Source organism: Gorilla gorilla, chromosome 16, assembly GCF_029281585.2.
Source record: "Gorilla gorilla gorilla isolate KB3781 chromosome 16, NHGRI_mGorGor1-v2.1_pri, whole genome shotgun sequence".
Classification (NCBI taxonomy): Eukaryota; Metazoa; Chordata; class Mammalia; order Primates; family Hominidae; genus Gorilla; species Gorilla gorilla.
The window spans coordinates 82684330-82696591 of NC_073240.2; the positions used below are offsets into that span (position 1 = coordinate 82684330).

The following is a 12262-nucleotide window of genomic DNA, read 5'->3' on the forward strand; positions in this document are numbered from 1 at the left end:
TGTGGCCCCAGTAAGATGGACATTCTAATAACTTAAAGAGAAGTCTAGCCCCTTAGGTAATTAAGAATGGACATTCTGAATTTTTGTTGTCTATCCTTCTTTCAGCACACATGTAATTATATTCTGATGTTTTAAATGTATCTATTTTCCTTCCCAGACTTGGAGTTTCACAATGACAAGGACTGGTTCCTTTTATTTTTCACTTTGGCTCCAGCAACCTAACAGACGGAACTGATTTGAATACTCTCCCCACCCTGCCTCCAGCCCCTGTTTCCAATACGTAGGCTTGTGAAATAATATAGCACATCCAAAATCAAAATAAAGACGTGGAAATGCCCAGCTGCTAAGAAACAAAGAAACAACTTTAAATCTAAGAATGGCAGACTCAGGGGTTGATGATGTGGCGGGGAGGGCTGCTGGATGCTTATAGAACTTAAGGGCTGGAACTCAGATTTGAATGCCCACGTGGGCAGAGGGGACAGAGCCTTCGGTCCATGTGAGGCTCTGAGAACCTGCACACAGCCTTGATAATGAAAGAGTTTCCCCTCAGTAAAGCCAACAGGCCCCAGGGGAGCAACAAGGAAACTTAACTTTACCCATGGCTCCTCAGTGGGCAAAAAACATCTCTCACCAAAAAGTGAATATCAAAATTGTGTCATATATGGGCGTGCAGGTTACATTTATAGTTCCTGTAAAGCAAAGGTAATGCCAAGGTAAGAAATTAATATGAAAACTAGTCCCAAACCAGTGAAAACCTTGGGGTGCCAAATGAAAATAAAGGAAAAACTGGCAGTGACCTGGGGTATATGGGAATCCCATAGAAAAACAGAATATCCTGAAAATGAGTTTATAAAGATTACATACTATAATACATCAGGAAATGTCCACTGTTGAGGAGAGTCAGCAGAAATAACAAAGAGGAGTGTTAGCCCTTAACAACTTAACAGAACAATCTAAAAGAGACTATAGAATTGCTATGTTTAAAATCATTTTAAAAAGATAAAAAAAGGAATATAAACTGTAAGACAAGACCGGAACACAGTAAAAAAAAAATAAGTGGAAGTGAAAAAAATAACTTTTGGAAATGAACAAAAAAAGCAGTCATTGAAATAAAAAACTCAATGGATGGCTTAAACAGAAGATTAGATGCAGCTCTAAGGAGAATTAGTGAACTGGAAATTATCCAGTAGGCCACGCAGATCAAAGAAGAAAAAGATGAGCACTAAAGAAATATGGAGAATAGGTTGAAAGGGTCCAAAATACATTTAATAGGAATTTTAGAAAGAATAGAGTGAAAGGGGAGAGATAATATGCAAAAAGATAGTGGCTTATAATTTTCAAGAACTGACTTAAGGCATGATATTTCTGCTTGAGGAAACACAAAATGTTTCCTTTCTCTCTAGTGCATCATAGTAAAACTGCAGAATATCGAAGACAAAGGAAAAAGAAATCTTTTCTTTCCTTTTTTTTTTTTTTTTTTGAGACAGGATCTCATCCTGTAGCCCAGGCTGGAGTGCAGTGGTTCAATCACAGCTCACTGCAGCCTTGATCTCCCAGGCTCAAGTGATCCCCCACCTCAGCCTCTGAAGTAGTTAGGACTACAGGTGCATGCCACCACATCCAACTAATATTTGTACGTTTTGTAGAAACATGGTTTCGCCATGTTGCCCAGGGTGCCCCCATCTCAGCCTCACAAAGTGCTGGGATGAGAGGTGTGAGCCACAGTGCCCAGCTAGAAAAAGAAACCTTAAAAGAAACCAGAGAAAAAGGATGGATCATATACAATGGAACCATGATTAGGTGACAGCAGATTCATCAGTAACGACTAGGTCCAGAAGTCAGTGTAAACATAGTATTTATATCTGAGTTGCTTGGTGCAATGTTGAATTCAGAGAAAGTGCTCCCTGTTTGTGTATTGAACAAATTGAAAGAAAGGGAGAAAGTGGTTTTCTGTTCACATAGAAATGGATTTTTGGTTACAGGAAGAATGATTCTCCTACAAGTATACTGTTGTGAAAAAAGGACTTGCAGTCAAAAGATCCAAGTCCTATTTATTTATTTATTTATTTATTTTTACCATATGACTTCGGACTTCTCTGAGTTCACTTTTCTCTATTGTAAAATGGGGTCTACATTGCATTCTGGAAAATCGTATCCAAACCACATCCACTGAGCAATCTGTAGACCTCATTCAGCATTGGTCCTGGGGATATATCACCTAATAAGACAAAATCCCTGTCCCCAACAAGCTGCCAGCCTGGCCAGGGAGTGACTCAGGGTGCAGGCCATTGATCACCACCCAGGGTGACAAGTGCAGTAGGTACAGTGTGACATGAACATAGAAAGGAGCTAAAGGTAGCAGGGGCCTAAAGATTAAGAAGGGATAGGAGGAGAAAGTGGAAGTATATTTTATTTGAGAAAATGGCATGGGCAAGCATTTAACTGCACCGACCATTGTGGAAAATGCAGGTCGTGTTGCATCAGAAAATGATGCGTGGGAGCAAATGGTGTGAGGGTCAGGGAGGCAAGAAGGAAGGAGGTGAAGCAAAGAGGTGGGCAAGGACCATATCCAGCCAGGACTTGTGTGCCTGGCTAAGAACCCTGGGTTTCACCCTGGAAGAGAGTGGGTGCCAGAGAAGGCCCATGTTGCTGCCCTGCCTGCTTCGCAAGGGGAGAGCACAAAATGAGAAAATGTTCTTCCAGAGCTTCGTGCATCATACAAAAAGCTGGGCAGTTGGGGAGACTAGAGTTAAAGGTAATGATAATGCCCTTTGATTGGGCAACACTCTTCTTAGCTACACTTTCTCTCTCTAACCAGGTGATGAAATTCTAGAGCTCAATGGTGAATCAATGGCTGGACTAACACATCAGGATGCTTTGCAGAAGTTCAAGGTGACCATTTCTTATCAACACGTGACCAAACTCTGGGGCCTTCAGGCAAAGAAACCAAGCTCTCAGCATCCAAACCTACAAATTCAAACTGTGGAACCCTTCACATGAGGCACCTCACTGTTGCTGATCTTGGCGCAGGGTTAAAAGAAGACCTGACTCAGAAAATAATAGTGTGATCGGGATTGTTGTGGGGGATTTTAAAACTCTTTAATATTTATAAAATTGTTTTAAAACACTCTGTGTATTTATCATGGCATATTTACAAATCTGTTTTAAGTTTTTAAGATAATTGCTAAATGATATTTCTAAGTCTCCATCTAGTTAGTTCAATTCATGACTCTATCTATCCATCTATCTATTATCAATCTATCTATCTATCTATCTATCTATCTCTATCTATTCATCCATCATCTATCTATCCATCCATCTATTCATCCATCTATCCTTCCATCTATCTGGCATATGTAAATATATATAGTAGTTGTGTGTATATATACAAATATGTCATAATATAATTTGTAACATGTATGAATATATGCACACATTTATATTTCATACACACACACAGAGGTGTGTTTCCTTCATCTCACCCTGGATTGCTGCTGGGTGTTGTAGCCCTCTCTCTTTCCTTTCAGCAAGCCAAAAAGGGGCTCCTCACCCTCACCGTGAGAACCCGCCTGACGGCGCCCCCTTCCCTGTGCAGCCACCTGTCTCCCCCACTGTGCCGCTCCCTGAGCTCCAGCACTTGTATCACCAAGGACAGCAGCTCCTTCGCCTTGGAAAGCCCCTCGGCTCCCATCAGCACCGCCAAGCCCAATTACAGAATCATGGTGGAGGTTTCTCTGCAGAAAGGTAGGAGTGCTGCAGCTGCGTCCCGTGCCTGGGTCTCCCAGCACTGGCTGAGTCTCCCAGGCTTTCCTCACTTGGAATCAGTCCAGAGGCAGGGCAGGATGTTGTCTTTTAGCACATTTTACAGCTATTGCTTGGAGCCAGGTCGAGTCTTCTGTTTATAGAAGCTCAAGACATACCATTCGAACCTAGTCAATGTGTTCTGGGTCAGTGGTTTAAATAAAGCAAAACAAAGCAAAGAAAAACTCAAACACAAAAATACCCAGAGAGAGAGAGAGAAACAATGGGCCAGGAGCGGTAGCTCTGCAGTAAATATGCTAAGACGCCCCGGGCAGGCCGCCTTCCCTTCCCTGGGCCTCAGTTTCCCTACCTGTGGCAGAGAATTGAGGTCCTTTCTACCTCTGACATTCAGGAACAGACAGCCATTCCCTTTGCCACCCCAGGTGGGGGCTCGGAGCCCTCTCTGCCTGAATGCAACCGAACTGAGACCTGGAGGATAAAGAGGAGGCAGCGAGGCACAGAGCTGGGCTCCAGCACAGGGGCCAGCATGTGTTCTAGGAGCAGAATGAAGGCCAGCATGGCTGGAGCTAGGTGGGCAGAGGGAGAGCTGACATCAGGGTACTTGGCAGAGGCAGAGAGACCCTGTGGGGCTTTGCAGCTCGATTCTCTTCTAACTGGAGTTGGAAATCCTTTAAAGATTTCTAAGCAGGGGAGTGACACATCAGCTTATGCTTCAAAAAATGTCTCCTAGGGTTCTTCATGGGGAATGGCCCATAGTGTGACAAAAGTAGAGGCTTGGAATCCACTTGCAGCCATTTGGGTCAGAGACTGGGAGTAGTGGATTTGGAGAGAAGAGGATGGGCTTGAGATATATTGTCGAAGTGGAAGGGAAGCATACATAGTTAATTCCTCGCATACATCTTTGCCTGATGTGTGTTTTAACTCTCCTGCTAGGTTGGAAGCTCCCTGAGGCCTCAGGTGCCTCTGTATGCCTGCAAGCCTGGCACAATGCTTGGCATAAGGACTAGGGGCAGACAAGTCTGTGCTGGCATGGTCCCAACAGCTGTAACCAGGGCTCCCGCAGTGCATGTGCTGAGCAGGCATAAAATGGGAAAGGCATGGCCTTGGAGTGGTGTTTCCTCTGATCACTGGCATCAGAAACACCTTAGGGAGGATTTTTGTTTGCTCATTTTATATAATGCAGCTTCTTAGATTCTACCCCCAGAGATTTTGCTTCAACAGTGTTTGTTCAACAAGTTGAGGTGAGGCCAAGGGAGCCACATTCTAAACAAGTATCTTATGCAATTCTGACGCCCATTAGACTGAAAAACTTGCTCTAGTCAGGACACCTGGGCTGTGGGAAGGGCTCTGACTTTTACCAAGTTCTTCATCCATAAAATGGGATTGCCAACAATTGTCACGGCCTCCCTCATGGGACTGCTGGGAGGACCAGCATGAGAAGGTGAAAACATTTGCCAAAGTGCTCTGTAAATCATACGTGTCGAAAGAAAACTGTAAAGGGCCTTCCCCTACACTGTGCTCACTCCATCTGGTCCTCCTTGCTGACAGCTCCTCGTTTTCCAGGCGTTTCCATGTTGGTGAGCCCCAGGCCCTCCTCTCCCACACACTGGGGGATCCCATCCAGCCCCACGGCCCTAACACCACCTACATGCAGCTACGTTCAAACTTTCAGCTTCCACCCTGCTTTCTCCTCTCGGTTCCGGCTTCATCTGTGCAAACATCTGCTCTACACGTCCCTGGGATAGTCCCAGACATCCTGACAGCACCCCCTTGCCTGTGCAGCCACCTGAAGTATCCATTCCTCACTTTCCAGCACATTGCACATGTCATTTGGGCAAAGTTGAACCCCCCAGTCTTACCCTCATAACCCCAGGCCTCCAAAGCCCTCCCTGCTTTGGTAAATCACATTACCATCTGCCCAGTTACTCAAGCCAAACAGATCTCCAAGTTATTTTGATTTTATTTGTTAAGTTTCTATACTTCATCCATCAGCAAGTCTATCTTCAAAATATCTTCCATGGGCATCCGTTTCTCTCCATCTTCACTAGAGGTGAAGTCCAAGGCCACCACTGTTTCTCTCAACAGAGGCCTCTTAGCTTGTCTCCTTGCTTCCATTCTCCATGACCCATAGTTCTTTCCCTTCACAGTAGCCAGATGTGTTCATAAAAATAGGAATGAGATCATGTCACTTCCTTGTTCACAGCTCTCCTATGGCATCCCTTCTCAGTAGAGAATAAACCCATTCACTGACATGCCATTGTTGACACAGCCCCACTGAATCTGCGCTTGATCCCTCTCTCTCACCGTCATGTGCTGCTCTCCCATGCAGGCTGTGTCCCTGCCACACTGGCCTTTCTGGTCCTGCAACATGGCATGCTTGCTTTTGCCCTGGGGCCTTTGCGTTGGCTGTTTCTGCTTCTGAGATGCTCTGCCCCATCTCTTCACCCCTAACTCTTGTCACTTGTATTTTAGCCCAACTGGTGTCTCCTCTGAGGCCTGACGTAGCCATGCCTCACTTTCCAGCACATTCTGCGTACATTCACCACATAATACTTATCACTCTTAGATACTGTCCTCTCTTCTCATCTAGCTCCCTCCTTCCCTTCTTCCCTTCCTCCCTCCTTCGCTCCTTCCTTCCTAGTCTTTCCCCACTATTCCTTGCCTGCCTTGGTCACTGTTCTGACCCTAGAGCGGTGCCTGCACACAACGACTACTCTGTGAATACGGGTGGGATGAAAGCTGTAATAACCAGGGGGCCATGTCTGTGGCACCCAATCGACGAGTAGGCCCCCTGGGAAAGCTCAGTCCCGGTCTCCCCACCCCGCCCTGTTCTGCTTCCAGAGGCCGGCGTGGGCCTGGGCATCGGCCTGTGCAGCGTTCCCTACTTCCAATGCATCTCCGGCATTTTCGTCCACACGCTGTCACCAGGATCCGTGGCGCACCTGGACGGACGTCTCCGGTATGTCCTCACTTCTGTTTCTGAATATACCCCCAACTTACAACCAGGAAAGAAATACCTTAGAATGTTGGGAGATTGATTTGGACATGAGCTATAAAGAATGATCTTGTGGTGGAGATCAGCCGCTCCGCCCGCCAGGACACCCCCTGTTGTGGGCACTGGCTGGGGAGGGGCAGGCCTCCTTCCTGCCCCCCAGGACACTCTTGGGAGATGCATTTGCAATCTGGCTCAGAGGGAGGGAGTGAGGCTTTGCACCCCAGCCCCTCTCCAGGCCACTGGGAGGGTGGGTGCTGGCTGAGCCCCCAGGGCTAGCAGGAGCGGGGTGGACAGGGTCTTTGTTCTCAGCTCCCACAGCAGAGCCAGGTGTGGGTCCTGCCAGGACCAGACCGAGGTGGGGCGGCCTAAATACCACATCCCGCTGTGGCCAGCACACCCCTGACCCTGCACACATTTGTAACCCTGAGAAATTCCAGGGCTGGGCCGGGAGGCAGAGAAGCTGGAGGGGATGTCTGAGGCCATACCCAGTGGGCTGGTTCAAGCCTGTGGCTGGAGCTGGGGTCTGTTTATCTAATAAAGTCCCACAGGTGCCTCAAAAAAAAAAAAACCCCAAAAACCAAACAAACAAAAAAAGAGAATGATCTGGGCATAGCTCAGAGCCATGTTCCTCAAAGTGTGGTCTGGACCAGCAGAATCAATGTCAACTGGGAACTTGTTAGAAATGTGGAATCTCAGACGCCCCACCCAGACCTGCTGAACCAGGACCTGCATTCTAATAAAATCCCCATGAATGTGTATGCATGTTACAGCTTAAGAAGCATCGTCTCAGAGAATGCCAGTCCAACATAGAAAACACACTTTAATTCAGATTTAACTAATATTGAATTTACAATGACATAAATAGGAGCTTTGATGAGGTTAATCTATGAATTCTATATGGAAATGGTGGCTTAATGACAAAAATATTAGTAAGCTGGGCACCATGGTTCACACGTATAATCCCAGCGCTTTGGGAGGCTGAGGCAAGTGAATGGCCTGAGCTCAGGAGTTCAAGACCAGCCTGGGCAACATGGCAAAACCCATCTCTACTAAACATAAAAAGTAGCCAAGTGTAGTGGCACCTTCCTGTAATCCCAGCTACTTGGGAGGCTGAGGCAGGAGGCTCACTTGAGCCAGGGAGGCAGAGGTTGCAGTAAGCCAAGATCACACCATTGCACTTCAGCCTGGACAACAGAGCAAGACCCTGTCTCAAAAAAAAGAGAGAGAGAAAATATCAGTAAGAGAAATGCAGGTTCTTTCTCCCATAAACAAAATATTTTTGGGTACTCCAGATATATTTTTATAAATAATTTCTAAGAGAAGTTCAAATCTAATTTCTTTCAATAACTGATCTGAATTTGATTTAAAAATTTATCCTATTTAATTTGTTACAATACTTTGCACTCTAACATTTGTGTATAGTGCAAATATACCTTCTCTCACTGGTTTTGGGTTTTCCTAAATCAGGAGAGTTTTGCCATCCTTTTAAAGGGTTTCCTACAATTGCAGTGTGTGGAAAAGCCGTCCCTGCTTATGATGCTGTCTCTCTGGAGCTTCTGAATTAGAAAGGGATTTGCTGTTATCTGCGGGAGGGTGGCAGGTGATTTGCTGAGCTGCTCTGCTGGTTTGTGGCACATACTGCAGGTTCCATGTGGTTGTCTTGGTCCTAGCACCCTCGGACAGAGAGTACCTCCTTCTTAGATCTGCAGTGGAGTAGGGATTGTTCTGGAAGCTTCTGCTTTCCTTAGCGTCTGGTGCTATATAACCATGGCCTTCAGTTACAGCGGTAAAAAGGAAGCAAGGGTGAAGGAGGATGAACTCAGCAGAAGGAAGTCACAGAACACAGCAGGGGAAACAGGGAAATCAGCCTCAGGAGGCTAGAGTTCCAATCCTGGACCTGATGATGACTAACTAGGCCAGGGGTCTGCAAACTGGGGCCTATCACTGTTTTGGTTTTCTTGTTGTTGTTGTTTTAATAAAATTATATTGGAACAAAGCCATGCTCATTTGTTTATGCCTCGTCTATGGCCACAGCTCTCATGCTATTAATGTAACAGCAGAGTTGAATAGTTTCGATAAAGACAGTACGGCAAAGCATGCAACACCAAAAATATTTACTCTCTGGCCCTTTGCAGGAAAAGTTTGTCAATTCCTGAGCAGACCTGGATCGGGGAAATCTATTCAACCTCTGCAACTCAATTTCCCTATCTAGGTCGGGAAGGGGACTGGATTATACAAATCTTCCATGTATCTATGTGACCCTGTGTTTCGTACCTGTTTTTTTTTTTTTAAGGTTTAGGTTGCTATTAACTCCCTTCCCACCTCACAACTAGAATGAATGCCATCACCTTTTCTCCTTATTTCTTTTTGCAAGAATCTCAACTGCTCTCCTGCTGAGTTTATTTTTCTTTGCCTTTTAGCACATGTAGGATGTTAGGTCCAATATTCAACATCCTGTGTGTGCTATGTTAGATCCAATCCTTCCTCCTGAGTAGTCTACTTATGGGAACACAGAGGCCCAAGGAGAGGATGTGGTGGATTAAATCCTGGTTAACTGTTATTTAGTTGAATTGGCTAACCCACACCCTCAGTCTTTAATGGGCATAGTTAAATGTGAAAAGAAGGAGGAAAGTTACAGATGAACTTTTGTTAATGTTGACCCACCGTAAATATGAAATGTCTGCTGCTTTGTGGTTGTACGGTAAGGGGGCATGGGATATGCTACTTTGGTCTGCCCTGTTCTGAGTTTTGGTCTGGTGGCTAGCGGGGTCTACTTGTTCATGTGATTTTTATATCTCATCGAACAGCCCAGCCAGGAGTGGGCCCCTGGGGCAGTGACTGTTCAAATGTCTCATTGATTCACTTACTGATGGCTTCTTATTGATGCTTGCACAGGTGTGGGGACGAGATTGTGGAAATCAGTGATTCCCCTGTGCACTGCCTGACGCTCAATGAAGTCTACACGATCCTGAGTCACTGTGATCCCGGTCCAGTCCCCATCATTGTTAGCCGACATCCAGACCCACAGGTAACACCCACTGGGTTATCCTCTTCTTCTCAGGCTCACTCGTTCAGTACCAAAATTGGAACAAGAAATAGATGAAAACAGAGATGTTGCTGGCTGGGTTTGTACCTGAATTCCCAAGAATCCCTTCCAAGTTTCTGTAGTAAGAATTGTCTGCAGCAGAGGTCCACTAACAAACTCCTAGATATCAGAGGCAATTGACATTAACTTAGGGAAGCTCTTACAGCTGAGTTATAAGCTCTGGGGCAGGAAAATAGAGACCCAGGGTCCCAGCTAGTAGACCAAGAGATTTATTCATCTATGCGTCTAGTAGGTACCCACTGTGGGAATGTCCGGAGGTAGGTACTGAAGATACAGAGGCAAGTTCATAGCACACAGTCCTGCCCTGCAGAAGCTCACAGTATCAATAAAGAGCCTGACAACAAATAATTGCAAAACAGAGATGGTAAGTCCTATGAGAATACAGGAATATAGCAGGGAATGGTTGATAAAGTAAAAAAATACCAGAGGTTAGTTTTCTCCAGGCAGAGAATATAAGGAAGATCATTCTAGGCAGTGGGAACACAAAATTCAATGTCACAGAGTCAAAAAGGGACCTGACATGGAAGGAGAGGAGTGGGTTCTGTGGGGCTGGAATGTAGGGTACTAGGTAAGAGTGACAGAGAACAGATGTTGGCAGGGCATTGGGGTTACACTGCAGAGGGCTTTCAACAGGATACTAAAGAGTTTGCATTTTATTCTACATAGTGAGGAGCTATGGGAGGTCTGTAGCTGTAGAAGGAGCATGTTCATATTTTAATTTTTAAACCTTTCACTGCACTGTAGAAGACAGGATAGAGTGGGTGGAGTGTGGGGTTTGTAAGAGGAAGGAAGCTGATGGTGAGAGCCTGAACTACACAGCAGCCATGAGAAGAGAAAAGAGAAGGGGCAATGTATTAGTCTGTTCTCCCGCTGTTGATAGACACATACCTGAGACTGGGTAATTTATAAAGAAAAAGAGACTTAATAGACTTACAGTTCCATGTGGCTGGGGAGGCCTCACAATCATGGCAGAAGGTGAAAGGCATGTCTTACATGGTGGCAGACAAGAGAGAATAAGAGCCAAGTGAAAGGGGAAACCCCTTACAAAATCGTCAGATCTTGTGAGACTTATTCACTATCATGAGAACAGAATGGGAGAAACTGCCCCTATGACTCAATTATCTCCCACCAGGTCCCTCCCACAACATGTGGGAATTATGGGAGCTAAAACTCAAGATAAGATTTGGGTAGGGACACAGACAAACCATATCAGGCAACATGAGGCAATGCTTGGGAAGACTCAACAAGAGCTGCTGGGCAAGTGGCTCTGGGGTAAGAGAGGGAGGAACCGAAGATATCTCGAATACTTTTAGATTGGAAGACTGAGCAATGGTCTTCCACCAGAAGAGAGAAGAGGAGAAGGTAGCAGGCTTGGGAGGGAGAGAAGAGCATGATCTTAGTGTGGGACATAGTGAGGTGGAGGTACCATGGGGTGTTCAGGTAAAGATGCCCAGTAGGCAAGTTAGACTTAGGGCTGATAGCAACTATAACAGGAACCCAGGCTGGAGCTAGACTTGGGAGTTGAATCCCTGCTGTTGGTGAGAGCTCTGGGGAACCTGGAATAATCACCACAAAGAATTATTTAATCTTAGTATGCACCAGGCATGTTTTCCAAAGATGTGACCCACACAACTGCGTTTAGTTGTTGTGCAGCCTCCTGAAATCAGTGTGATATTCCACCCCCCCCCAACTCACAGATGAGGAAACTGAGGCTTAGAAAGGACAAATAAGTTTCCCAATGGTGAAGCTACTAAGTAAAGAAGCTAAGATTTAAATCCAGCAAAGCCTGTGCTTTGAACTCACGGACTCCCAAACTCCCGGTGACACTTGGACAGAGTGGAGTAATGAGGAAAATCAATATATAATGGTGTGGTGGAATTCAAACCCAGCCCCATTCTGTGGATTGCACACTGGGGCAAAACACAACCAGAGACAAGCAAACTTCTTAATTAAGGCAAACAAATAATTGGCCTAAATCTCTGGACAATACAAGAAAAGAAAGAGGTCCCAGTTAATTTATCATTTCCTCTTGCTGCTTTTAGGACTACGGCAGAAAATCAGTGGAGTAGGGGTCAGGTTGTGGGCAAATGCTGTAGCCCTGGGCTTAAGGAACGTGCATTCTCCCAGAGAGATGGGACACACACAGAGAGGCCACAGAGGTGAGGGCCTTGAGAGTGAGGGAGCTGGAGTTCCAGCTGCTCAGATAAGGGAGCCAGGCCAGAAAGGACAGGTAAGGTTTAGAGCAGCAGAAAGACAAAGACACCCTAGGCAGTGGAGATCCAGGGGCACAGGCATAGGGCAGAGAGAAGAGAGCCAGGCCCAGCAGCAGAATGCCTGGCATGTGTCCAGTCTGCTGCTTGCTTATGGTTAATTTGGGCAACTCATCTAACCTCCAAGAG

At 45.8% G+C, this 12262-nt stretch overlaps 1 protein-coding gene across 8 annotated transcripts in view; it reads left to right on the forward strand.

Moving 5' to 3' along the window:
* Positions 1-12262, forward strand: part of IL16 (interleukin 16) — a 128077-nt gene that overhangs the window by 94794 nt on the left and 21021 nt on the right. For all 8 annotated transcript variants that reach the window (XM_055363648.2, XM_063698770.1, XM_063698772.1 and 5 more), the window contains 4 exons: positions 2819-2892; positions 3528-3744; positions 6604-6721; positions 9653-9785. In XM_055363648.2, coding sequence (XP_055219623.2) covers positions 2819-2892; positions 3528-3744; positions 6604-6721; positions 9653-9785 — 542 coding nt within the window. The remainder of the gene's footprint in view (positions 1-2818; positions 2893-3527; positions 3745-6603; positions 6722-9652; positions 9786-12262) is intronic.